Source organism: Dasypus novemcinctus, chromosome 7 (assembly GCF_030445035.2).
Source record: "Dasypus novemcinctus isolate mDasNov1 chromosome 7, mDasNov1.1.hap2, whole genome shotgun sequence".
NCBI classification, from domain to species: domain Eukaryota; kingdom Metazoa; phylum Chordata; class Mammalia; order Cingulata; family Dasypodidae; genus Dasypus; species Dasypus novemcinctus.
In genome coordinates, this window is record NC_080679.1 from 5655717 (window position 1) to 5679001 (window position 23285).

Genomic DNA, 23285 nt, shown 5'->3' on the forward strand with positions numbered 1-23285 from the left:
AAGTGCACCTCATGGAGGTGGTAGGAGCACACGGAAATGGGCCTGCGCACCCTCACCTTTGCCTCTTGTAGACTCAGGGAATAGTAATCCCAAAAGGAGCCTTGGTATTTATTTAGTGCTTCCCTTTTGTCTCATAGATGAGAAGACTACTGCCCAGAAAGGGTGAGTGGCTGGCTAAGGTCATCCAGCAAAGTTTGCACGAGAGTCGAGCCCAAAACCTAGGGCTTCTTTCCCATAACACCACCTTGTGACTTGTCATCTTTTTGATGCTTGATCCTCTGAACTTGTTTTTATTTGCTAGGAGTTTTTTGGCAGGAAGCTGAATCTGAAACTCCACTCTTAGCCTTTCTCTTCAGCTGGTAACTTCAGGTGCTGCACTCACCAACTGTTAAAATCTTGCTCTTTACAGGCAATCCTGTGTCGTTACAATGAGGAGAGTCAAAAACATGCAGCCTTAAGCCTCAGCAAAGAGCATAATCCAACCCAGTATGAAGAGCGAATGAGAATACAGAAGGCTGGAGGGAATGTCAGGTAACCAGGGAGAGGGCGCCTGGGGACCAGCAGCTGCTGTGGGGAAGGGGCTTGTCTGCTGTAGAAGCGTCCTTGCGGCCTCTGAGGAGCAGAACTTACCATGCCACGCTGTCCTCGATGTGACGAGACTCTATGGCCTGAAGTCTAAAACCGATGAAGTGCAGGAATTACTTTTGGGGAGTGGTAGCTGTGTCCAAAAGGGGGCAACATGTATGTACGAGAAACATGCCCCCTAAATTTGATAAAGGACAAAACCTGTCCTCTGTGCCTTGGAATTTACATAAATAGTAGCATTTGTCACTACAGCTTCAGTTTTGTTTGTTTGTTTGTTTTTTTAAGATTTATTTATTTAATTCCCTCCCCTCCCCCGGTTGTCTGTTCTCTGTGTCCATTTGCTGCGTCTTGTTTCTTTGTCCGCTTCTGTTGTCGTCAGCGGCACGGGAAGTGTGGGCGGCGCCATTCCTGGGCAGGCTGCACTTTCTTTTGCGCTGGGCGACTCTCCTTACGGGCGCACTCCTTGCGCGTGGGGCTCCCCTACGCGGGTCCTGCGTGGCACGGCACTCCTTGCGCGCATCAGCACTGCGCATGGGCGAGCTCCACACGGGTCAAGGAGGCCCACGGTTTGAACCGCGGACCTCCCATGTGGTAGACGGACGCCCTAACCACTGGGCCAAGTCCGTTTCCCCCTACAGCTTCAGTTTTAAGGGAATGCTCCAGAGAGAAAATCTAAAGTGATTAAGACTGTAAGTATTCATAGTATGTGTTGTCTCTGGGTTTTCTGTGAAACAGCTTCTTTAACACACAGTGCCATGACTTCACTGGCTCTGTCTTCAGCAATTCTGTTTTCCCTTTTTTTTTTTTTAAGGTACTGGGAGTGAGGTTTGAACTCAGGACCTCATATGTGGGAGGCCAGCACTCAACCACTGAGCCACATCAGCTCCCCCACGTTGACTCCCTCATCTGTTTGCTTGTTTTCTTTAGGAGGTACTGGGAACCAAACCCAGGGGAACCTCCCTTGTGGGAGGCAAGTGGTCAACTGCTTGCGCCGCACCTGCGCCCCTCCCTTGCTCTCTTTGATCCTTGAGGACCATTAGCTTGCTCTGGCTGATATCCGCGTCTCTTTTTAAGGCAACTAAAGAGGGCTTGAGTCTTTTGGGGGAGAGGGGTGTCTTTAAGAGTTTTTTTCTTATCATCAGTCTTCTAGGCTTTAGGACAATTCCACTTCAAAGGCTCTGCATCGTCACTTGTCCACATGTATTTTCTGATTCATTTTCTAGTTTACCATTCAAATTGTATTTTGTTGGAGATGAAAGGTCTTGTCACTATAGTCATGAGTCCTTTAAAGTTTTACCTTTCTTCCCTTACTGATTTGGAGAAGTGTTAGTGTTCCTCATTGATTCCAGCCAGTAGTGCAGTACGTGCTCTGGAGAGAGCCACAATTTGAGTGTGTTTGGAGTTTGTTCAAAAGCTCCTGACAGGGTAAAAGGTGATTTTGGTCCTGGTAATTGCCGTTTGCATAAGCAGTGATGTGCTTGTAGCTTGGCTTCAGGCCGTGGGCCGTCCTTTTTGCCTGCCTTGTCCTGTGGGACTGCTGTCCTCAGCACTGGAAGTTGATGCCTGAGGAGGGGACCCTGATTTCTGCCCTATCTTACGGCTTTAAAGTTCCACTTGGCCTGAACTCCTTAAAGAGGCTTTGGTGTTGACCGTCCTGTGGCTGATAGTAGTCAGCCATGTTGTAGTTAACTTCCTATTTCCTAGTTCCCCCCTCACTAAGAGCGGGACTTACATGCCTTAGAGGTCTTTTTTGATGGTGTGAGCTGACCTGGCTGTGGAACTGGCCAGTGGCTGGTGGCTCTGCTACTGAGCACAGAGCGGGGCTGTGGTCCAGCTCTCCTGTCAGGGGCCAGGGCTGGTGGCCCCTGACTTTTTCTTCTCCCCTTTTTCTATTAAAATTTCCACCTTACAGAAAAAACTTATGAATAGTAAAACAGACATTTAAGAATTTCTTTATTACCTAGATTGAGCAGTGAACATGTCTTATTTGCTTTGTCTATGTATGTATGTGTCTTTGTGTCTGTCAGGCTGAACTATTTGAAAGTCAGTTGCAGGCATCTTGGCATATTACCTGAGAGACCTCAGCATAATCAATTACCATTATCACACCTAAGAAGAAAGTATTTCATTATGGTTATATTAGCTTATCTAATATCCTGCCCATACTCATATTTCCCCAGTTGTCCCCAAAATGTCTTTGTCTTAAGTCAGGATTCAGTCCACATTAACACTTTATGTTGGTTCTACATCTTCTAATCTAGAACGTCTCCTTTTTCCCCCCTGGTCTTCACCCATTTTTAGTCGAGGCCAGCTGTTGAGTAGGACCACCTACGTTCTGGATTTACCTATTCTTTTATGATGTCAGTTAAATTGTTTTCCTTTCACTGGAAGTGAGGTCTTAAGGCCTCAATTCAGATTTGATGTTTTTAACATTTTATATTAAATGTGGAGAATGCCTTTCACTCCTTAGTCTGTCATCTCAGTAAGCACTTGACCTGGCTGTTGGTGATGCTGAGTCCCGCCCCTTGGTTGCCATGGCAACATCCGGATCCCTTCAGAGTAAAAGCACAGTCTGTGGGAGATGAACTTGATATCTTATGAATATGCTGGTTCCCTTCAGCCTTTTGCCTGATGGTTTCGGCCTCCCAGTGATTCTTGCCTGAATCAAATATTTCGTTAGGGGGAAGCAGATTTGGCCCAATGGTTAGGATTCCACCTACCACCTGGGAGGTTCAGGGTTCAAACCCAGGGCCTCCTGACTTGTGTGGTGAGCTGGCCCACGCGCAGTGCTGATGCATGCAGGGAGTGCCCTGCCATGCAGGGGTGTCCCCCATGTAGGGAGCCTCACGCTCAAGGAGCGTGCCCCGTAAGGAGAGCCACCCAGCACAAAAAAAGTGCAGCCTGCCCAGGAGTGGCGCTGCACACATGGGGAGCTGACGCAACAAAAACAAGACAGATTCCGGGTGCCGCTGACAAGAGCACAAGCAGATGCAGAAGAACACAGTGAATGGACACAGAGAGCAGACAACTGGGGAGGGAAAGGGGGAGTAGAGAAAAAAAAATTTCATTAGGTATGGGCAAAAGATGATTATTTAACTGATTCCTTCTGTGTTTATTAGCAAGCATTCTGCAAAGAAAAGCTTTTCCTCTTCAATAGGGATGAACTGTAGGTTCTTCTAAAACAAAAAGCACAAAAAAACAGGCTAATTATCTAAGTTCTTCCTTTAATTGCCACTTGACAAAGGAAAATAGTCACCTACTATTGGAAATTAGGGTGGATTTTTTTTGTTCGTTTGCTTTCCTCACTCCTGTTTCTCTCCCTCCCTCTCTCCCTTGTGTTTTACTGTGCACCAATGAATTTTTTTGTTGTTCAGCCTGTTAATTCTTGTCATGGAGTCATGGTGCTTTTTGCTGCTCCCATTATCCCAGATGTGGCCAGTGGCAGCTGACTCTGACGTCCTTTTTTTTTCCTTCTTTTGAGTCCCAAATTCAGCTTTATTACTTAATAGAAGTCCAATCTCTGGAACTTTACAAGTAATTGTTCTGGGGCGTGGATGTGGCTCAAGCAGTTGAGCTCCTGCTTCCCACACGGGAGGGCCCAGGTTCTGTTCCCAGTGCCTCCTAAGGACAAGAAAACAAACAACAAGCAAACAAATGGAAGGGCCAACTCAGGGAGCCTATCTGCCTTGGTGACTGGGCACTGCTTCCCACATATGAGGTCTCAGGTTCAATCCCCAGTCCTGGTACCAAAAAAAAAAGTTTCGTTCCAAAGTTTAATTAAAAACACAGTTTATACATATTTAATATTCTCTGAAAGCATTTCCAAGTTAAGAATGAAAAAAATGTACATTATAATCAAAGACTCGTTAGTTTCAGATTCCCCCAGGGCCGCATTTAGCACTATCAGTCTTTTTAGACTCCTCAAAACCTTTAAATCTACAAAGTTGTTTTCTACGATGTGTAGGAATGGAAATCCCCATTGCTTTCCGAACTCCATATATGTTTATAACATCACCTGGAGTTCCTTACTATTGCAAGTTCTTTAAGATTATCGGTCACTTGTCCAGCAAGATGCATTTCTCTGTACAAGGGGCATAAGAGATCACATTGGTGGGGGGATCTGGTGCTCAGGTGTTTGTTAGGGGTTTCCTTGAGCCCCCTGAGCAATTTAGTGATATCATCAAGCTTCTTCCAGAAAACTCGAGCTTCTTCAGAGCCACAAACTTCAGCTGGAGTGCCCAGAGGTTGTGCTTTCAGTGCTTTGAGCCGGCTTTGATGATTGACGTCTAAATGCCCTGCAGACCCTGTTTCTGTAGCCTCCAAGTCTTTTGCTGTGTCAGGTGTCGGCTGTCGTAGTCCAGCCTTCATCTTTAGGTTCCAACTCTTACAGGGTTCTGGAATGCCCTTCTGTTGTTAAAACATCCCCTGAACTGTCTGCCATAACATGTGGCCAGTAGCCAAAAACTCATGGATGCTGAAATTGCTCGGAAAATTGGAATCATCCTTGCTGATGTTTGCAAATGTGGTGCGTACAGTAGGGTCTGTGATTCAAGTAGAACACTGGGGGTACTTTGTTCCTTTTCTCTTCCTTGAACCCCCTCCAGGTGCAATCCAGACACAATATTCCAGGGCAGCAGCCTAGTTCTCCTGCACTGGGATCCACAGGAGCAGTCCCAGTGTTGTCCCATCCAGTTTCCTTTTTTCTGATTCACACCCATATCTGATTTAAGAAAATATGCTTCTGAATCTAGGGATCATAACTTTCAGGTACTTTCCCAAGGCAGTTTGATTGAAATGAAAAACATCCCTCTATTCCACCTATCCTTAGCTCTTGCTGCAGGCTTGAATTACCAGCCAGACAACACCGAGCACCCACCCAGTCCAGTCCAGTCAGCCTGTGGGCTGTGGGCCTAGGCACTAGCAGTGTTCCACGTTTGGCCTGGGTCCTGTCAACCAGTGGGTCGAACACTGCCACTTTGCAGCTACAGGGGATGTCGTAACCATCTATCTGTGCAGCTGGGCATCAGTGTCATTGATGACCTTGAGCATTTCTTCAGATTCCAGGTGCAGTGAACCCATTACCTCTGAGCTGGAGTCTGAACATGTTTCCTTTATTTTAGGGATGGGCGTGTCTTGGGTGTGCTGGAGGTGTCCCGCTCCATTGGTGATGGGCAGTACAAGCGCTGTGGGGTCACTTCTGTGCCAGATATCAGGCGCTGCCAGCTGACCCCCAATGACAGGTAAAACCCTACCGGGGGGTATGTACACACACACTGGCTGGCTTGTCTTCCTGACTTCTTCCTATTTGTCTAATAAACCTTTGCTGGGGGTGGGGTATGAGCAGAGGAGGTGTGGGCAGCGCTGTCTTCAGTCCTTATACTAGGTGGGTGGTGAGATAAAATGTGATTTCTGCTCATTTTAATGTACAGAAAATGCACAAATGTGGGGTCCACACATTTGAATAATTTGGTTCAGTTCCTCTCAGGGTTGTGGGTGCTCTGGGAGGCTTTATCCGTGAGGGTGGTAGAGATTTGCCTGTTGGAGAAAGAAGGGCTTTTCTGCCACGGGACTAAACACAGAGACATTCAGATAAGAAAGGGTGGAAGCGTGATGGGTTAGATGCCACTCATGGGATGAGGGGGGAATGGCAGCAGGGCATTTTGGGGGCAGATTGTGAAGGGCCCTGAATTCAGTGCTGAGGAGTTTGAAGTATAGCTTATAATTTGGTGGTGAATCATGGGAGGTTTTAAGCAGAGCCAAGGAAGATTTGGAAAGAAACTGTTTAGTTGTCCAGCTCCCATTCTCAGCTGCCTAAAGCTGAGACACCATGCCTGACAAAGGGAAGCTCTTAAAAAGGATTTGTAGATTGGGTCAGGAAGGAACCACAAGACTGGCTCATGAGGAGCTGAGGCCTTAACCCTGGCTCTGTGGAGAGGCCTGAACTGAGGCAGTAGCAGAACAGAGAATAGAGGAATGCTCAAGAATGCACGCCTCCTGAAACCTGCTCTTGGCCTCCTCCTCCTGTGACTGGAACTATCTCCTTTCTCTCTAGAGGAGGCAAGGAGGTGGCAGGAGAATGACAAAAGAGGCCCTGGGTCCCCTCGCCTAGCTCAGCCACTTTCCTGAGGGTTGGAATGCTGGAGGTTGAGATGGAGAGAGCCCACTGGGTTCCCTGTAGCAAAACACATGCCACCTCCTCACACATTCCAGAGCTCCTGGAAAGGGGACAGTCTGTACAGACTCCTTCCAGCAGCCTTTCCCAGGCCTCTCCCAGCCCTGCAGGCACAAAGCTTGAATTGTAGATGCCTGGGCCAGGAGCCCCCAGGTAGATCAGCGACTTTCCTGCCTCTCTCTTAATTTTCTGACTTCTTGCCTAATTTAAAATTCCATGCTTTAAGTGTTAAAGTTGGTGAATCTGGGTATCTGGGGGTGGGGTGGGTAAGGGTATGTTGGACTTCTCTGTGGCATTCGTATTATTTTTGTAACTGTCTTTTAAGTTTCAAAGTATTTCAAAATAAAAAGTTAAACAAAATATAGGCCTCCTGGACTGAGTTGATGTGAGGTGTGAGTGAGAAAGCCCTGCCAGCCACCTGCAAGCAGGGAGTAATCCCTTCCATGCCCAGGTCCAATTCTGGGCTCCCCAAGCCAGGGGATGACAGACACATGCCTCACGGCCCTTGCCAGTCTCACCCTCTTCTGTTGCCTCTCCCTGGTCTCCATGCTCCAGTAAGCTTGTTCTTGCTGACCTCAGGATCTTGGGACATTCTTTCCACTAGCCTCCTCTTTTTTCCTAGATGATGCCTCAGTAGTCTTTTCTGACCCTTGACTAGACCAGGTTGCCTGTTAGGTGGATCATCCTGGCACTCTGCCCTGCTTTCACAGCTTTCCTCATGTGCTTGTAAGTACACCTTTGCCCAGTTATGCAGTGTCGGGCTCAGTAGACTGGAGGGGAAGTAAATTGTTCAGAATTGTCCACCATGGAGCCCCAGGCCGAGACTTCATGCTCATTAAATATTTGTTGAAGTAATGCCCAGTCACAAGAAGAAAGCCAAGGGCATGGGTCCTGCAGTGAGAAAAGAATGGCAGTGAGGTATGAAGGCCGTGAGGAAACATAGGTTTCAGGCCAGGAGAACTGGAACTGGCACATCTAATCTTCGTTTTTCAAAAAGACTTCCCAAAAGGGAGACGACTGTGACTCTGCAAACAAAGGAATGGGGACGGCTCTCCCCCAGGCCCTGGGCCTCCCAGTCTCCTTGCCTGTGCAGGGAACACCCCTCGCTAACTCAGTCCAGTCTAAACTGCTTGTCATCTTGATGTCTTAGGGCACGGTCTCAAGGCATGTGGTCGTGTATATTCAGTATGTATTTGCTACAACACTAGATTATTTTACTGGGTAAATTTCATTGAGTTTGCCTAAGAAAGTACAGCACTCTGAGGTTTGAATTAATTCAGAATTCTATTTCTTGAGGAGGGTGGCCCAACTGTGATGTGTAACACATCCCACCTACAGATATTTTTAAATGATCTTAAGTTTTGTCCCAGATGTTAAGTTGGATTTTAAAAATCTAGCCTTGTGTAGTTAGTTGGACAGGTATTTATTTTACCTCCAAGTTTGCAGCTAAAATCCATTTATATTTCTTCCCTGTGGCGTAGGTTCATTTTGCTGGCCTGTGATGGCCTCTTCAAGGTTTTCACCCCAGAAGAAGCTGTGAACTTCATCTTGTCCTGCCTCGAGGTAAGCAGTCTCCCACGTGCCAGTTGTTCCATCTACACTGTGCTGTGACCCTGTCCCACCGTCTCCCTCCACCCCGATGCCGCTTGTTGGTGGGAAACTTGGTGCCCTTGTTCCCGCACAGGGTCCACCCAGGGGACTACACAGTCACTGTTGTCCTGCCTGCCCTGGCAGAGGTTGGGGTTTGCTCATTCTTGGCAGTAACGCCCCAGGCGAGGGCCCAGGAGTCACCCTGTTCAGTTGTGCCCCTTTCCTGTCCCTGATAGGACGAGAAGATCCAGTCCCGGGAAGGAAAGCCTGCCCTGGACGCCCGCTACGAAGCCGCCTGCAACAGGCTGGCCAACAAGGCGGTGCAGCGGGGCTCTGCGGACAACGTCACGGTGATGGTGGTGCAGATAGGGCGCTGAGGGTGTGGCCGGGCCACGGCTGCTGTCACCGTGGTGGTGTGTGGGTGGGGCACTGAGGGCCGCAGCCGGAGCACGGTGTGGTATTGAGTTCAAAGGTTCATTTGTGTGTGTGCACATTATGTGTTTTGTGTACTCCTGTGGGACTCCCATGGTTGTAAATAAAGGTTTTGTTTTTTTTTTTTCCTAGTCTTTTGCGTTTTCTTTTTATACTCTGGGCAACTCTAGACCCATCAGACATTAATTGTTTGATTTTCAATACATTTTGGGTTTTTCTTCAGTGAAGCCATTGTAGGTGTCGGGTTGGCTCACTAACGGAGACCTGCAGGCTGCCCGCCCGCGTGAGGGTTATCGCTCACAGGCCCTGAGCCTTTGCTACCTCCTCATGACCCTTAAGGAAGGATCAGTTGCCCCATTTTACAGGTGAGGACATTGAGGCTGTAACTGTTTGGAACCAAAACCAGGGCTTCTCTTTTCCTTAAGAGAATAGAAGGGCCCACAAGGTCAGGTAGCATGAGCCCCAGCTCATCTGAGACTTGATGGAGGGACTTGGGCTGCTGTTTGGTGGGCCCCCGGCAGACCCTCCAGAAGCCTGGGGGCCGGGCTCCTCCTGAGGCCATTGCTCACAGGTGCAGGTGGGCCGAGGGGCTCTGCGGCCGGGTTAGGTAGTCTGAGCTGGGGGTCCACGTGTAAAGCGGGCTCCCTCCCCCTTGGCAGTCCCGTGCTGCTCAGTGCTCCTCACTTCAGCTGCCCGGCTTAGGAACATTGGCTCTGGGCAGAGGTTGGTCTTTGCAATAGATAAAAGGAAAGCTAGCAAAAGGACAAAAAGCTGAGGTCAGTCTAGCCAGGAGAACAGACTTCAGAATACTTTGAAGATGTTTGTTATATAGAAAATAGGCCATTATTACCATCAGTTTTTTAGTAAAGCAGCTCTTAGGTCTTATTTTATGAATGTTTAGCTCAAGATTCTGTGTGATTTCTAAAAATTTGCCTTTTAAGAAGCTCTTTTTTAGTCCTTACTGCTGCATCACACGTCGCCTTGTCTCCTCTCAGTGTGTGTGTGTGGAATTGGCTGTCCGGCTGCAAGGACCCCAGGGCGAATGTTTTATGCAGACCATGGATTCTTCCCGAGGGTCTGTTGTGTGGAGGCCGTAAATAAAAACGGTACAAATGAAGAGGTTCTGGTGCTGCCCACCACCCCTGCACCCCCGCACCCCAGCCCCAAAGGGTTCAGAGCCAGGTGTGCTTGAGGACGGCGGCACTGAAGAGAAGTACCTCAGGACCAGGAAATTGAGGAATTCGTGTAGTAAAGCTCTTCCAGCAGACAAGACATCTGCCAGCTCACACCTCCCCGAGTACACAGTGCCCTGGCCCCAAGCCGCGAGAGCCTTCTTGGCGGAGGGGAGGCCCTCTCCTCCTGGGGGCCCCTCATAGTGGTCCTCGGTGAACTGGAAGCCACTAATTCTCATTCTCCCTTCAGGCTCAAAAAGAGGAGGGAAGGAGGACTTTAATTTGCCTTCTCAGGAATTTTTCCTAATTTTATTTTTGAGTTGTGCCCCTTTATAACTTTGTGCAGTCATATAACAAGCTCTTAACTACTTAAATCACTTCACAGTTTTATAAATATATTTCATCTGGCAATATTTTATTATTCAGTAAATTGCTATGTGACTAATACTTATATAATGAAATAGATACATGTTTTGTTTTTTTTCATTAGAAAAAGCTTCTCTAAAATATCTGCCTGCTGGATACAAAGTGAAATCCAGTAAAGGGTGTGGCTGCACCCCTTATCACCATGCCAAGGGAGGGCGGGACGCAGGCCTGCCAGGCCCTTTCTGGTAGGGTGGGTGCCCGTCCTACTGAGAACTGGGAGGGCCTGCCCCTGGGCAGAGCACTTGGTCCAAGGATAGCAGGCTGGGGCGCCCGGGCTTGGAGGGAGACATGTGGTTCTGGACTGTGACTCCTGGGAGCTGCTGTCGCCTGCTCACCACGAGGTCAGCCTGAAGGTGAAGACAGCAGTGCCCATCGCCCCTCCTTGACCAAGTCTGAAAGCACCCTTGCCAGACCAGCTTGGCGCCAAGGGCCCTCCTGGGTCTCTTGTGGCCAGTTGTGCAAGTGTAGGGAGGGGCGGGCCTGTTCAGGGGCCGTCTGCACCTGGGATAAAACGCAGGAGGCTCCACTCGGGCACGCGCAGGCCAGTACCTGAGCTCTCCTCCTGGGGACCCCGCCCCTGCTGCCCCAACACGGTTGAAGGGCACAGCGGATGTGGGTTTGGCCTGCCCAAAACCAGGTCTCAGCCTGTCTTCTGTGCCCACAGCCCAAGCTTGGGCTGCATTCTCACCCACGCGGGCAGAAGACAGGAGAATCCCAGCACTGGCCCGACCCACTCAGCCATTATGGGCAGCAGGACGCCCCTGCCCCTTCGGCTGCTGGCTGGGGCTTGGCAGAGAGGCGGCTCGAGAGGGGATGGGCCTCGAGAAGACGGCCCACCTTGTCCTTTAAAGGCTTTGCAGAGTAAGGGGGATGTGTGGCTCCTGTCTGGGTCATCACAGGGGAGCTTGTTATAACTTGTCAACATTAGAATTGAGAGCGCTTTGCCCTCACTGTCAACCCATAGCTCTTATCTGGCATCCCTCCAGTCCCCAAGGCAGCTGTGCCCCGAGGTCCACAGGCAGGTGGCAGGCATATGGGGGAAGGGGGAAGGCGAAGGACCAGGGTCCCCAGCTGGAAACATGGGAGCAGGGCGGGGGACAGGGGCAGCCTCAATTTCCCAAAGCATTGAGGAACAGCGTGCTTCCTCTCAGCAGCCACGTGGCCCTGGGCAGGCTGACCTTCCTTTCCCTCGGGACTGCTGCTGCTCCCTGCAGCCACTGCAGTGCTGAGGAGAGCTGAGGCCGCGTGGGCTGGCCACCCACCAGGCCCTGGACAGTCCAGGTCTGCAGCTGGGAAGGCCAGGAGAGGGCCTTGGCAAGAGGCAAGTGCACCCAGCCGCCACACCATACACAGGATGCCCACAGTAAGGCTCCGGGGTCCTTCCCCTTGGAAAGAGATGGTGTCCCCGAGTCACCCCCAGCTCAGGCAGTGTGGGTTTGCGTGTGGCCTGTCATAGCTGAAGTCTGGGAGCCGGCGCAGACGGAGTCTGTGGGGGCTGCCACGGCACGGCGTCCTGAGATCCTCGGGCCCCGGTTCGGCTGGGAGAGGAAGGGCCAGTGCTGGCTGCTCAGATGCCCAGGAGGACGGCGCTGAAGTGGGAGCTGTTGCGCACCGTAAGGAAGTAACTGCTGGCATTGTCCAGGAAGACGGAGGTGTACTGCCCCAGCTGCAGGGAAGGGGCCGCAGCGGTCAGGGCTCTGTTGGGGCCCAAGCTGCCCCGACAGCGCTGAGGCCGAGCCTGAGGCATGTGCGCACCACTTGGGCCCCCAGGAAGCAGGGACCCAGTGCCCGTAACTCCTGGGGTGACTCTGCCACTCCCTTGGGGGTGGAGGTGCACACCACTGCTCTGAGCCACAGCGAGTTCAGCTGTCACAGGTCCTGGGGTGAGGGACCTGGCCAGTGGGGTTGGCACTGGAGGGGGGTGGCAATCCTTCACCCACAGCCGGGCGGAGGAGCCATGGGCCACATCCACCCACAGGACTGTTCTCTGGCCTCTTTCCCTGGAATGTGTCCATGCGCCAGCAGTGCCAGCGTCACGTGGGGCCTGCCCATTTAACAGGATCCCTGTGGTCAGTGCTTGGCTGGTTGGACCTCTTTAAGTGCCTTCCAGCAGCCAGAGTGGCCAGCCTCGGCCAATCCTGGCTTTGCTGTGTGACTTGATTGCAAATTACTTCACCTTTCTGTGGCTTATTTATAAAAGGGAAATACTAGTACATACTCTGAAAGGGCTGTGAGATTTAAACGGGATAATAATTGAACATAAAGCACCTAGAAGAGAGCCTGACTTGGTGCTCTTCAAGTGTGAGTGGCTGTTTTGTATGTCTGCACTTTTAACTGTTCCTTTTCTAGTAAATCCCATTGTTCAGCTTCTCTACCACCTGCCAGCATCTCCACAGTGCCAGACAGAGGGTGCCACTGGGGTGCTCAGTAGGGAATAACGCCCGCTGCCTCCCAAGGGGCAATGTGCTTTTCCCCAAGGAGTGTCAGAAAGCTGCCTGGAGACCAGAGCGGACCTTCACCCCTCCCTCCCGTAGATCCTTCCAGAAAGCCTCCATGGCTGTGAGCACCAGGCCTCTGTAGGAAGGCGGGCGAGGGACTCTCAGGGGGTCTGAAAAGTGGAAACAGCAGAATGGCTGCTGGGGTGGCGTGTATTGCGGGCAAGGGCCCAGGCGTGGAGCCCAGAGTTTAGCGTGTGGGGCCTGGCCCTGCCTGGACCCCTGCACTCGGGCGTGTCACCTCGCTGCTCCCCGGCCTGTGTGGCAGGACACTGTGCCCACCCAGCAGCCTGTTCCACACCCGGGCACGCACCTGCAGGTACAGAACGCCATTCACCGAGATGGTGAAGACGCTGCTGCCCGTCTCCAGGCCGGTGATGGTCTCCAGGGAGCTGCAGCCAGAAAAGGGGGGAAAGAGTCCTGTGTGGCTGGGGTGGGGAAGGGCGCCCCAGGTGCAGGGAGCTCAGGGTGGAGGGAGACCGCCAAGAGCCTGGGGGGCTTTGGGGGATTCCAAGACAACGCCCCAGGATGCTGCAAAGGGAAGGCCTGAGGGGGGCAGGAGTAAAGGAAGGAGACCGGGGCGGCTGGGGTCGCCCGGGCGCAGCCGGCCGCTGAGATGGAGAAAAGGCTGGATTCAAGTTTTTAGAAGCCTGGCGGCACGTGGGTGAGGACAGGGATGGGGGGATGGAGTCGGCATTGAGGGCCCTGTGCTGCCCGCCCCCCGGGTGGTGAGGCCAAGGGGGCCACTGGGTGCGGGGTGCGGGCTGGAGGGTGCAATGGAGAGAGACGCTGGGGCTGGGGGGCTGCGTGGGAGTTGGGACGCCCCCTGGCCCGTGTCCACTCACGCGTGGCGCTGGCACTGCGACTGGATGCAGATGAGCAGGTGCAGGCGATTGGGGTGCGCCGGCCACCACTTGGGCCAATCCCAGAGCGCTGCGGGAAGGCGTGGTCAAGGGCCGGGAGGGGCGCGGCCTCCCCTGCCCCGCCCTCCCCTGCAGCCCCTCGCCCCGGCTTCCCGGCGGCGCCCTGGGCCTCTCCCCTGCAGCCCCCGTCCCCGGGGCGGCGCCCTGGGCCTCTCCCCTGCAGCCCCCGTCCCCGGGGCGGCGCCCTGGGCCTCTCCCCTGCAGCCCCCGTCCCGGGGGCGGCGCCCTGGGCCTCTCCCCTGCAGCCCCCGTCCCCGGGACGGCGCCCTGGGCCTCTCCCCTGCAGCCCCCCTCCCCGGGACGGCGCCCTGGGCCTCTCCCCTGCAGCCCCCCTCCCCGGGGCGGCGCCCGGCCTCACCCACGTGCAGCGTGGCGGCGAGCGAGTAGAAGCCGGCGACGGGCGCCGTGTACCGGCCGCTGGTCAGGTTCAGGCCCGGGCCGCGGCGGAAGACGCCCTCTGAGTCGGGCTGCGGGGCGCGGAGGGCGGGCGGTCAGCCCCGGCCCTCCCGGCCCGCCGCGCCCGCCGCGCCCGCGCACTCACCAGGTGGTAGTCGCCGAGCTCCTGCAGCGCGCGCTGCTGCAGCGCCTCGTCGTCGCGCAGGCGGCAGTGGAAGGCGGCCTGGACGTAGCGCGCCTGCGGGACCAGGGACTCGACGGGCAGGACCCGCCCGCCCCGCGCCTCCTTGCCCTGCTCCTGGGCCTCCGGGACGCCGGGGCGGTGCAGGCAGGCTCCGGGCTGCGCGCACTGGCGGTCCTGCACTCCACCTGGCACAGAGCGAGCCGTGGCCGGCCCGGCACCCCACTCCGGGACTCGTGTCCCTCTGAGAGCCACGGGACCCCTGATCACACCGATCGACAGTCACACACGGGACCAGGGGCCACCAGGCGCAGGGCTGAGCTCAAGGGCGCATGCGTCCCACGATCCACGGTTGCCACCCCCCCAGGACCTGGAGAAACCCACGCAGCCCAGGAGAGAGGAGCAGCTGGGCCTTGCCCAGACGCCGGCCACGCCCCAAAGGCCACAAGGACTCCCCCAGGGTCATGGCCAGCGTCCGCTCTCTACCCGCAGTTGGTCCTGGGAGGGCCAGGCCCCCAGCTGCCGCCATGCCCCACTTAGGGACAATGCAGGTGGGGACTGACCCTCTCAGGACAGCTGTGGGACTCCAGAGCCCAGGAGCCGCTGCTCAGCCGCTCTTCCTCTGTGGCCTCCAGCTCGGCCACACCAGCCTGTCTCCCTGCCCCACTCGCTGCCTCCTGGCGCTAACCATAGGGCCCTGCGGCCAGCAGCCAGATGGGCCTCGGGGAAGAGATCGGGTCTGTGGTCAGGAAACCTGTGGCAAGCTTGTTAACGCTGGTCTCGGAAACATGGGGACACGCACACCTCTACACCACCGCAGGCACCAGGTGTGCCCTGGTGAGTAAGAAGCCTGCCTCCTCCCCAACAGCCTTGACTGTAGGGACCAGGTGCAGGCTGGGCTCACCTGGCCTCCAGGTGGAGCGGGCGGATGCTGGTGTCCGACACCTGTGGGCGCCACGTGGCCTCATCCACCTTCCTCTGTGCAGCCTTCTGTGACCATGCTCCTCCTACCCCAGTCCCACCCTTGGGGTTCACAGGCAAGGCAGGGGCAGGGGCCCCAGCCCCGCAGCCCCCCTCTAGTCCTGAGCCCGGCTCCCAGCAGGCTGCCTGACGAGGTGGCCCCGGCTCCCCCAGGACACCCTCCCTGCGCTGTGTGCGCTGCTCATGCCGGGGCGGGAGGTGCCCCTACCTTGCAGCAGTTTGCGGAACTCCTGCAGCAGGACCTCAGGTGAAGTGGTGGGGTCCAGGGGTCCTTGGAGTTGGACAAGGCTGGGGAGCCCTGGCAAGTTTATCTGAAAAGGAAACCTGGGCAGTGAGGGTGCTGAGGAGGCTGGGGGGCCTGCAGGCTCTTGCCTCCAGGAGGCCGGCGAGAGGTGCATCCCCAAGGGCTGGCCGGCAGGCTGGGACCCCAAGGGGCTCGGCCTCGGGCAGCTCTGAGGGTCCCTGCTTTGAATATTGTCCCGAGTGCGAAAAACGGTTTGGATCTAGTTGGGGCTGGCTGGGGGGCGGGGGCCCCGGGGCAGGCCCGTGGGTGGAGGGCTGCGGCCCACCCATGGGGCTAGGCTCCTGGGGAAAGGGTGGGAGGAAGCCAGCGACACCCGGGACACTGCCGAGGTCTCTGTATCGGGGTCTGGCGCTGCCCTGGCTTCCCGCCAGGCACCGGCCACGCCTGCGCGCCCCCCTGTGCGTGGCCCAGCCCCAGGGGCCCTCGAGGAGCCCACGCTCAGCCCGCTGGGGACCCGGCACAGGGGCAGGGCAGACCTGCAGGGAGGAGCACTCGGGGAGCCCCCGAGGCCTGGGGCCTGGGGGACAGGGTGGTGGCCGAGGCCGAGGGTGACCACACAGCCAGCCGCCCGCCTCCAGTACCAGAGAAGCCCGACCCCCGGCGTGGGGCAGCACGGCCTGACCCTGGGCTCCCAGCACCGGGCGATGCCAGGTCCCAGGCTGGGTGGCAGGGGGCACCAGCAGCCGCCAGGCCCCGGCCACCCTCTGCCTGGGAGCCCGACGCTGTGTCACTCCAGCCCACCCTGGGGACCCTCCAGCTTGTCCCACAGACGGCCGGGCGCCCCCTACTGCTGCCCCAGTCCAGCTGGAGCCCGCCTCGCCGGGGCACGGAGGAGGCGAGGACAGCGCCGGGGCCAGCCGCTCTGGCGGGGTGGGGGGAGGGTGGGAACCGTGCCCGAACTTGGGGTTCCCCTGGGCCTGGCGCTTCCCACATATTCTCTGACACCAGCCCAGGCGTTGGGGTCTGTGCTTGGTGGGGGTGGTCGGGTGGGGGGGCTGGCGTGGCGGTGGCGGTGGGGGTGGGGTGCAGGAAGAAGCAGCAGGTGAGGCCCGGTACCCCCCACCCACACCTGCTCCCAGGCACCCCCGCGCTCACCTCCAACCACCTGACATTGTCTTTGCTTCCCTTCTTGCCGCTGGCCCCGTCGCCTTCCTTTTTATCCTCCTTGATAAAATCCATCCAAGTCTCCCAGGGGTCGAGGTGAGGTGCATGAGTGACTGGCTCCTGGAAAACAGCCGCCCCCCCCAAGTTGGCGAGAGGAGCTGCAGGCTCTGCGCGGGGGGCCTTGAGTGGGCCTGGCCTGGGCGCCCTCGGCCCCGACACGCAAGGCCCCCATGCCCGGCCACGGCGTGGACTCCTCAGGCAGCACAGCCTTCTGCCACGCTGTCCCCTCTCCTGCCACACCGAGGACGAGCCCTGGGCAAGCACAGCCTGGACTCTGCCCTTTGGGGGAGAAGAGGGCATGGGACACGGGCAGAGGGAGGCGGATGCAGAGGGGGTAGCTGTGGCGCTCCCAGGCGCCCTCCAGCCCCCCCGCTCCTCAACATGGGCCCAGGGGGTCAGGAACGTCACGGACCCAAGCTCCAGGAAGACCTGGTCCCGCCAGCAGGCCTCCGCATGGGACAGGGCGCTGCTCTCCTGCCTCCACTTCCAGGTCACTCGACCAAGCAGGGACAGTGACGGTTCCAGAAATGTCCTCTCCCACACATGGCCCCCAATCCTGACATCATGGAGTGTTCCGGGAGGGAACTGGGCAGTTTGGGACAGTCTCCAGGCAGGGCCACCAGCCAGGAGGGAATCCGGGCCCAAGAGGATTCAGGGAGGTCACGGCGCCTCCTCTGGGGCTGATGGACGCCCCGGGCTTCAGGGCCAGCCTGGTCCTTCTGGCACAGACATGCCCTGCCCCCGGGTCACTGGCCTGTGGCCCCCTGGCTGCTTGGCAGAGACCTGGTGGCTTTGCTGACTGATGCAGAGGTCAGTGTCCCAGGGTGCGGGGGACGGCACCTTCATTGTCAGAAGACCCAGGACTCAAGTCCGGCCCAGGTAGTGGGTGTCAGAACGCTCTGGGAGGCCTGGGGACCCCTGCCCACGCTGAGCTCACCGGGCATGCCGGCCTGGCTCTCCCAGCTGGCCCCGTGGCCTGTGGGACGACTCGGGCCCCAGCTCAGTTTGGAGGAGCAGAAAGCAGTGCAACAGGAGGTGGGCCCTGGGGATGCCATGGGTGTCTCCTTGGTCCCCCAAAGAGGCTCCACGGCCAAGCCCCCGCTTGAGGCACCCTGAGCCCCTCTCCTGGGCCTGCTGCCTGGTGGCTGTGCCCCGATGTCGGCCGTGCCTGGGTGGTATGGCCACTGTCCAGGCGGGGATTACCTCTGCTTCGCGGTGAGAGGCTGGGGGCGCCGAGCTCCACCATGGCTGGGGTGTCTGCAGGACTGGCTGCCATGTCCTCCTGTCCTCGGTGGCTGCATCCTAGGCCATTAGTGGTTCTGTGTGAGGCTGGAGCGCAGAGGCCGGCCTGGGACCCAGGGGACACCCTTGCCTTGGGCCTGCCCCTTGGGTGTCTTCAGAATGATTGATGCCCACACCTGTGGGCCACCCCCACCTCGCTGACCAAAGGCCCCACCCCGCTGAGGGCCCCCAGAAGCACCACTGAACCCCCAGCCCCTGTCTGGGGTCCCACCCTTTGTTCAGAATTCCAGGCCCGAGGCCCTGGAAAAGGGGGAGCGGAGCAGAGCCAAAGGGCCGCCCTGGTGGCCAGGAGTCTCTTGGAGTAAAGCCCCCGGGACCCTTGGTGCCGCATGCCCGCTGCCTCCTGACCCCCACTGCCCAGGAGACGCGTGGAGGGGGGGCTGGGCAAGGGAGCGGCACCAAATAGATTGGGGGGGGGTGCGTGGAGACTGGGAAGGAGGAATCCGCTGCCACTTTCACCAACCCCTTCTTTCCGGGCCAGCAGTCAAGTCACTGACATGTCCCTCTGTCCCCACACGAAAGGGATTTTCACCAGCCTCATCGAATTTTGCTTTAAGGCCAAAGAACTCCCCCCCTCCCCCCCAGTCACAGGTCCAGGCTGCCTTCTACGGCGACCGCTGTGCGGAGGGGCGGCGTCTACTCGGCCCTGCGTCCCCCAGCCCTGCCGGCGGGCGTTTGCGGCCCCACGGAGGAGCCGAGGTGGCTGCGGCTGGGCCCCGGCCGCTGCACGGGACGCGGGCTGCGGGCGGGGACGCCGGGGCCCGCGGGACCCCAGGGCGCGGGGCGCCTTACCGGTGGGCTGGCGCTGCCCGGCGGGGCGCTGCTCCGGGGGGCGCTGCTCGGCGGGGCGCTGCCCGGGGGGTCGCTGCCCGGAGGGGCGCTGCTCGGGGGGGCGGTGCTCGGGGGGGCGGTGCTCGGGGGGTCGCTGCCTGGAGGGGCGCTGCTCAGGGGGTCGCTGCCCGGCGGGGCGCTGCTCGGTGGGCTGGCGCTGGGTGCCACGCTGCCCGGGGGGGCGCTGCCCGGGGGGTCGCTGCTCAGCGGGGCGCTGCTCGGGGGCGCGCTGCCCGGGGGGTCGCTGCCCGGAGGGGCGCTGCTCGGGGGCACGCTGCTCGGCGGGGCACTGCCCGGGGGGTCGCTGCTCGGCGGGGCGCTGCCCGGGGGGTCGCTGCCCGGAGGGGCGCTGCTCGGGGGCACGCTGCTCAGCGGGGCACTGCCCGGGGGGTCGCTGCTCGGCGGGGCACTGCCCGGGGGGTCGCTGCTCGGCGGGGCACTGCCCGGGGGGTCGCTGCTCGGCGGGGCGCTGCCCGGGGGGTCGCTGCTCGGCGGGGCGCTGCCCGGAGGGGCGCTGCTCGGGGGCACGCTGCTCGGCGGGGCACTGCCCGGGGGGTCGCTGCTCGGCGGGGCGCTGCCCGGGGGGTCGCTGCTCGGCGGGGCGCTGCCCGGGGGGTCGCTGCCCGGGGGGTCGCTGCCCGGAGGGGCGCTGCTCGGGGGCACGCTGCTCGGCGGGGCACTGCCCGGGGGGTCGCTGCTCGGCGGGGCGCTGCCCTGCGGGGCACTGCCCGGGGGGTCGCTGCCCGGAGGGGCGCTGCTCAGGGGCGCGCTGCTCGGCGGGGCGCTGCCCGGGGGGTCGCTGCTCAGCGGGGCGCTGCTCGGGGGCGCGCTGCCCGGGGGGTCGCTGCCCGGAGGGGCGCTGCTCGGGGGCGCGCTGCTCGGCGGGGCACTGCCCGGGGGGTCGCTGCTCAGCGGGGCGCTTCTCAGGGGCGCGCTGCTCGGCGGGGCACTGCCCGGGGGGTCGCCGCCCGGCGGGGCGCTTCTCAGGGGCGCGCTGCTCGGCGGGGCACTGCCCGGGGGGTCGCTGCTCGGCGGGGCGCTGCCCGGGGGGTCGCTGCTCGGCGGGGCGCTGCTCAGGGGCGCGCTGCTCGGCGGGGCGCTGCCCGGGGGGTCGCCGCCCGGCGGGGCGCTGCTCAGGGGCGCGTTGCTCGGCGGGGCGCTGCTCGGCGGGGCGCTGCCCGGGGGGTCGCTGCTCGGCGGGGCGCTGCTCGGGGGCGCGCTGCTCGGCGGGGCACTGCCCGGGGGGTCGCCGCCCGGCGGGGCGCTGCCCAGGGGGTCGCTGCTCGGCGGGGCGCTGCTCAGGGGGTCGCTGCTCGGCGGGGCGCTGCTCAGGGGCGCGCTGCTCGGCGGGGCGCTGGCGGGCGGCTCGTCCGCGCCGGGCCCGGGGGCGCCGAGGGTCGGGGCGGCGGCGGCGGCCGCCAGCAGGCCGGCGAGGACAAGCAGCAGGCGGGGCGCGGGGCGGCCGCTCGGGGCCATGCGGGCGGCGTGCTCTCGGCCGGGCGCCCTGTCCGCGCTGCCGGTCCCCGCCGCTCGCCGCGCTTATAATGCGCTTGAATCCCCCGCCTCGCCCCGCGCGTCACCGCCCCGCGCCCCTCCTAGCACTGGCGCGCTGCCGCGGGGGCGGGGAGGGTGTCACTGGGAGGGGACGCAGGGAGGCGGGGTTGCAGGGAGGGTGGTGCCGCTGGAGGAAGGGCGGGGGAAGGGGGCGCCGGGGAAGGGGGTTTGGGGGAGCCCAGGTTTGGGCGGCCCGAGCAGCCCCTGCCTGTCCCGCACGTCACGCCTCTGACACGGGCCACCGGATCCCCTCCGTGCGGGCCATCAGCGCTTCTGCTCTGCGGGGACCCTGGGCGCCCTCCTCCGCCTCCAGCCACGCGCAGCACGCGGGCGCCAGTCCCCGGTGGAGAGTCGGTGCGTCGCCTTCTCTCCGGGCCCAAGCCCTGCCCTCTGGACCCTCTTTTTCTCGGTGGTCAGCCAGGGCGCTCGCCTGCTCCTGGCCCCGGGGCCTGCCTTCGCTGCGGGGACCCAGGGGCGCCTCCTCCAGTGTCCTAGCCGCGCCAGTGGCGAGGAGGCTCTCCGGGCCTGTCCTTGGAACCCCTTTCCCAGGTGGGGCTCCGCGCTTTGGGGCGCCTTCCCCCAGGGGCCCAGGGCCTGCGTCTGGTGCGTGTGCAGTAAATTTTGTCCCAGAATGAGGAGGGCACAGCTGGGCAGCTGCACCTTACAGGGGTCCTTCGCTCGGCCAGCAGACGAGTCCACCTGTCTAAGGAGAGCCCTCTGCGGGGGAAGGCCTTCCGCCCAGGGCTCCCTGTCTTGCCTCCTAGAGGGCAGGCCCCAGGGCCAGCCATCAGGAGGGCACCAGCTCCCAGCCTTGGGACTGGGGCCAAGGCTAAGCCACACCTGGAAGCTCCCCCAAAGCACCTCGTGTCCTGCTCACTCCTGCTCTGTCCACGCAGCTGGCACAGTGCTGGTCAGTGGGGGGCAAACAGGAGATACCTTGTATTTTAGGAAAAACCATGACCATACATGCCAGTTGTCCCCTGTGATTACACCTTTTCTCCTGTAGGATGTGGGGGTGGGGCTGGAGTTTGGAGGGGAGGCCTTTAAAGGAAAAAGCACCCTGTCCCCTGAGGTCAGCGCAGCTCAGAGCTACGCCAGTGAGGAGTCTTTCAGCGGTGCGTTAGGACTGCCCAAGAGGAGATGGTCTTCAAAGCCTGGGACAAGGTTTTTCCTTTTTTTGGACTATCCATGAGATGAAAAACATTTAAAATCCCCACAGGGGAAGCGAATGAGACTCAACGGATAGCGCGTCTGCTTACCACATGGGAGGTCCAGGGTTCAAACCCAGGGCCTCCTGACCCACGTGATGAGCTGGCCCACGCGCAGTGCTGATGCGCGCAAGGAGTGCTGTGCCACGCAGGGGTGTCCCTGTGTAGGGGAGCCCCACGTGCAAGGAGCGTGCCCCATAAGGAGAGGCACCATGGGTGAAAAAAGTGCAGCCTGCCCAGGAGTGGCGCCACGCACGTGGAGAGCTGATACAGTAACATGATGCAACAAAAAGAGACAGATTCCTGGTGCTGCTGACAAGAATACAAGTGGACACAGAGGGCAGACAACTGGGGTGAAGAGGAAAGAAAGAAACAAAATAAATCTTTAGAAAAATAAAATAAAAGCCCGATAGGAATTGCAGATTTCCAAAACCACGGCTGAGAAATACCGGCTTAGGTAACGCCTCCTCACCCGTACGTGGGCTCGCTTCTTCTAGAAACACTGAGCACCTTGGTCCTCAGAGGGGCCGGTGCCCCAGGCAGCATTCCCCTCGGGGGGTGGGGAGGGGAGAGGTGCCCCCTGCTGTGTCCCACAGGGGTGTTTGGGGGAGCCTGGCGGGTGGGCCTTGGCCCTGGGTGTTACCTGTGCTGGGCAGGACCCCCCGAGGCGTTCCTGAAACCCCCTTCGCTTCCATTCTCTAAGGACCACAGGACGGGAGCGTGGGCCGCCGCCTGTCGCCGAAGCCCTGAGTGGTGCCTTCACCTGCTGAAGTGGCGCGTCCACACCCTGCGCCACCTCGGCTTCGACCGCGCCTTGCTTCCCTGGGGGTTCCGAGTTCGGTGGGGCCGAATGTGAACCGTGCGTGAACTTGAAAGCAGCGGGGCACTTGGACGAGGCCGTGGCCCGCCTTCTCCCTGCGCCAGTGGGCTCTCCGTAGGGGCAGATCCCTCACGGGGTCTGGCCTGGGCCCGCCTGGCTCTGAAGGCCTCCCAGGAAGACACGGGTGGCCGGCCCCTCTGGAGGTCCAGGGCACCTGTCCACAGCTCCCCCCACCTCACCCCCCCGCCCAGGCAGCCTGGTGTGGTTGGAGGGACCATCCCAGGTTCAAAGGGAACTTCTTCGGGTCTCGGTTTCCTCACCCATCAGCTGGGGTGAGCACACATGGGCCCCGGGGCGTGAGGATGGCCTCAGCTCCTCGTGGGCAGCTGCGGGGGGGGGACTGCGAGTGAGACCTCATGCCTCCCAGGCTGCCTCAGCGGGAGGGCCCCCTGGCCTGGGCCGTCAGCTCCGTGTCCGGGGGATGCCCACGGACCTATGTGAAGACAGAGGCCCGAGGATGGGTGGGCAGGGGCAGAGCACGGTGGGATCCCGGGAGAGACGGGCAGTGGCCTGCTCAGCACTCCTTGGTCTACGCAGGCCCCCTGGAGCTTTGGGCCACACACCTGGGCCCGCGGGCACAAACCCCTGCACGCCGGTGTTGGCTGGTCTGGAATGTGGGCACAGGAACAGCTGTTGGCCCTGAGCCCTCGTCTGTGACCCAGAATCCTGCTCCCCGGGAGGTGGGAGCG

General features: G+C 59.5%; 2 protein-coding genes across 7 annotated transcripts in view; one reads left to right on the forward strand and one right to left on the reverse strand.

Annotated features, from left to right (window-relative positions):
- ILKAP (ILK associated serine/threonine phosphatase) overlaps positions 1-8903 on the forward strand; it is a 47564-nt gene extending 38661 nt beyond the window's left edge. For both annotated transcript variants that reach the window (XM_004465286.4, XM_058299790.2), the window contains exons 9-12: positions 410-531; positions 5706-5825; positions 8239-8320; positions 8584-8903. In XM_004465286.4, the coding sequence (XP_004465343.1) occupies positions 410-531; positions 5706-5825; positions 8239-8320; positions 8584-8724 (465 nt within the window). In that variant the 3' untranslated portion in view covers positions 8725-8903. The remainder of the gene's footprint in view (positions 1-409; positions 532-5705; positions 5826-8238; positions 8321-8583) is intronic.
- Positions 8904-10345: 1442 nt separating this feature from the next.
- On the reverse strand, positions 10346-20455 carry ERFE (erythroferrone). Of its 5 annotated transcripts, none has more exons than XM_071216032.1 (10): positions 18916-20455; positions 18025-18123; positions 16753-16881; positions 15562-15664; positions 15277-15379; positions 14337-14560; positions 14154-14262; positions 13718-13805; positions 13186-13264; positions 10346-12043 (listed from the first exon to the last, which is right to left on the reverse strand). In XM_071216032.1, exons 1-10 carry the CDS (start codon positions 20428-20430, stop codon positions 11799-11801), a joined length of 2694 nt encoding a protein of 897 aa, XP_071072133.1. In that variant the 5' UTR covers positions 20431-20455; the 3' UTR covers positions 10346-11798. The 5 variants fall into 5 exon arrangements, with proteins under 5 accessions (XP_071072133.1, XP_071072134.1, XP_058157282.1 ...); XM_071216033.1 differs by having other exon boundaries at positions 11816-12043; positions 14158-14262; XM_058301299.2 differs by having other exon boundaries at positions 11816-12043; positions 14337-14634.
- Between the last annotated feature and the right edge of the window lie 2830 nt (positions 20456-23285).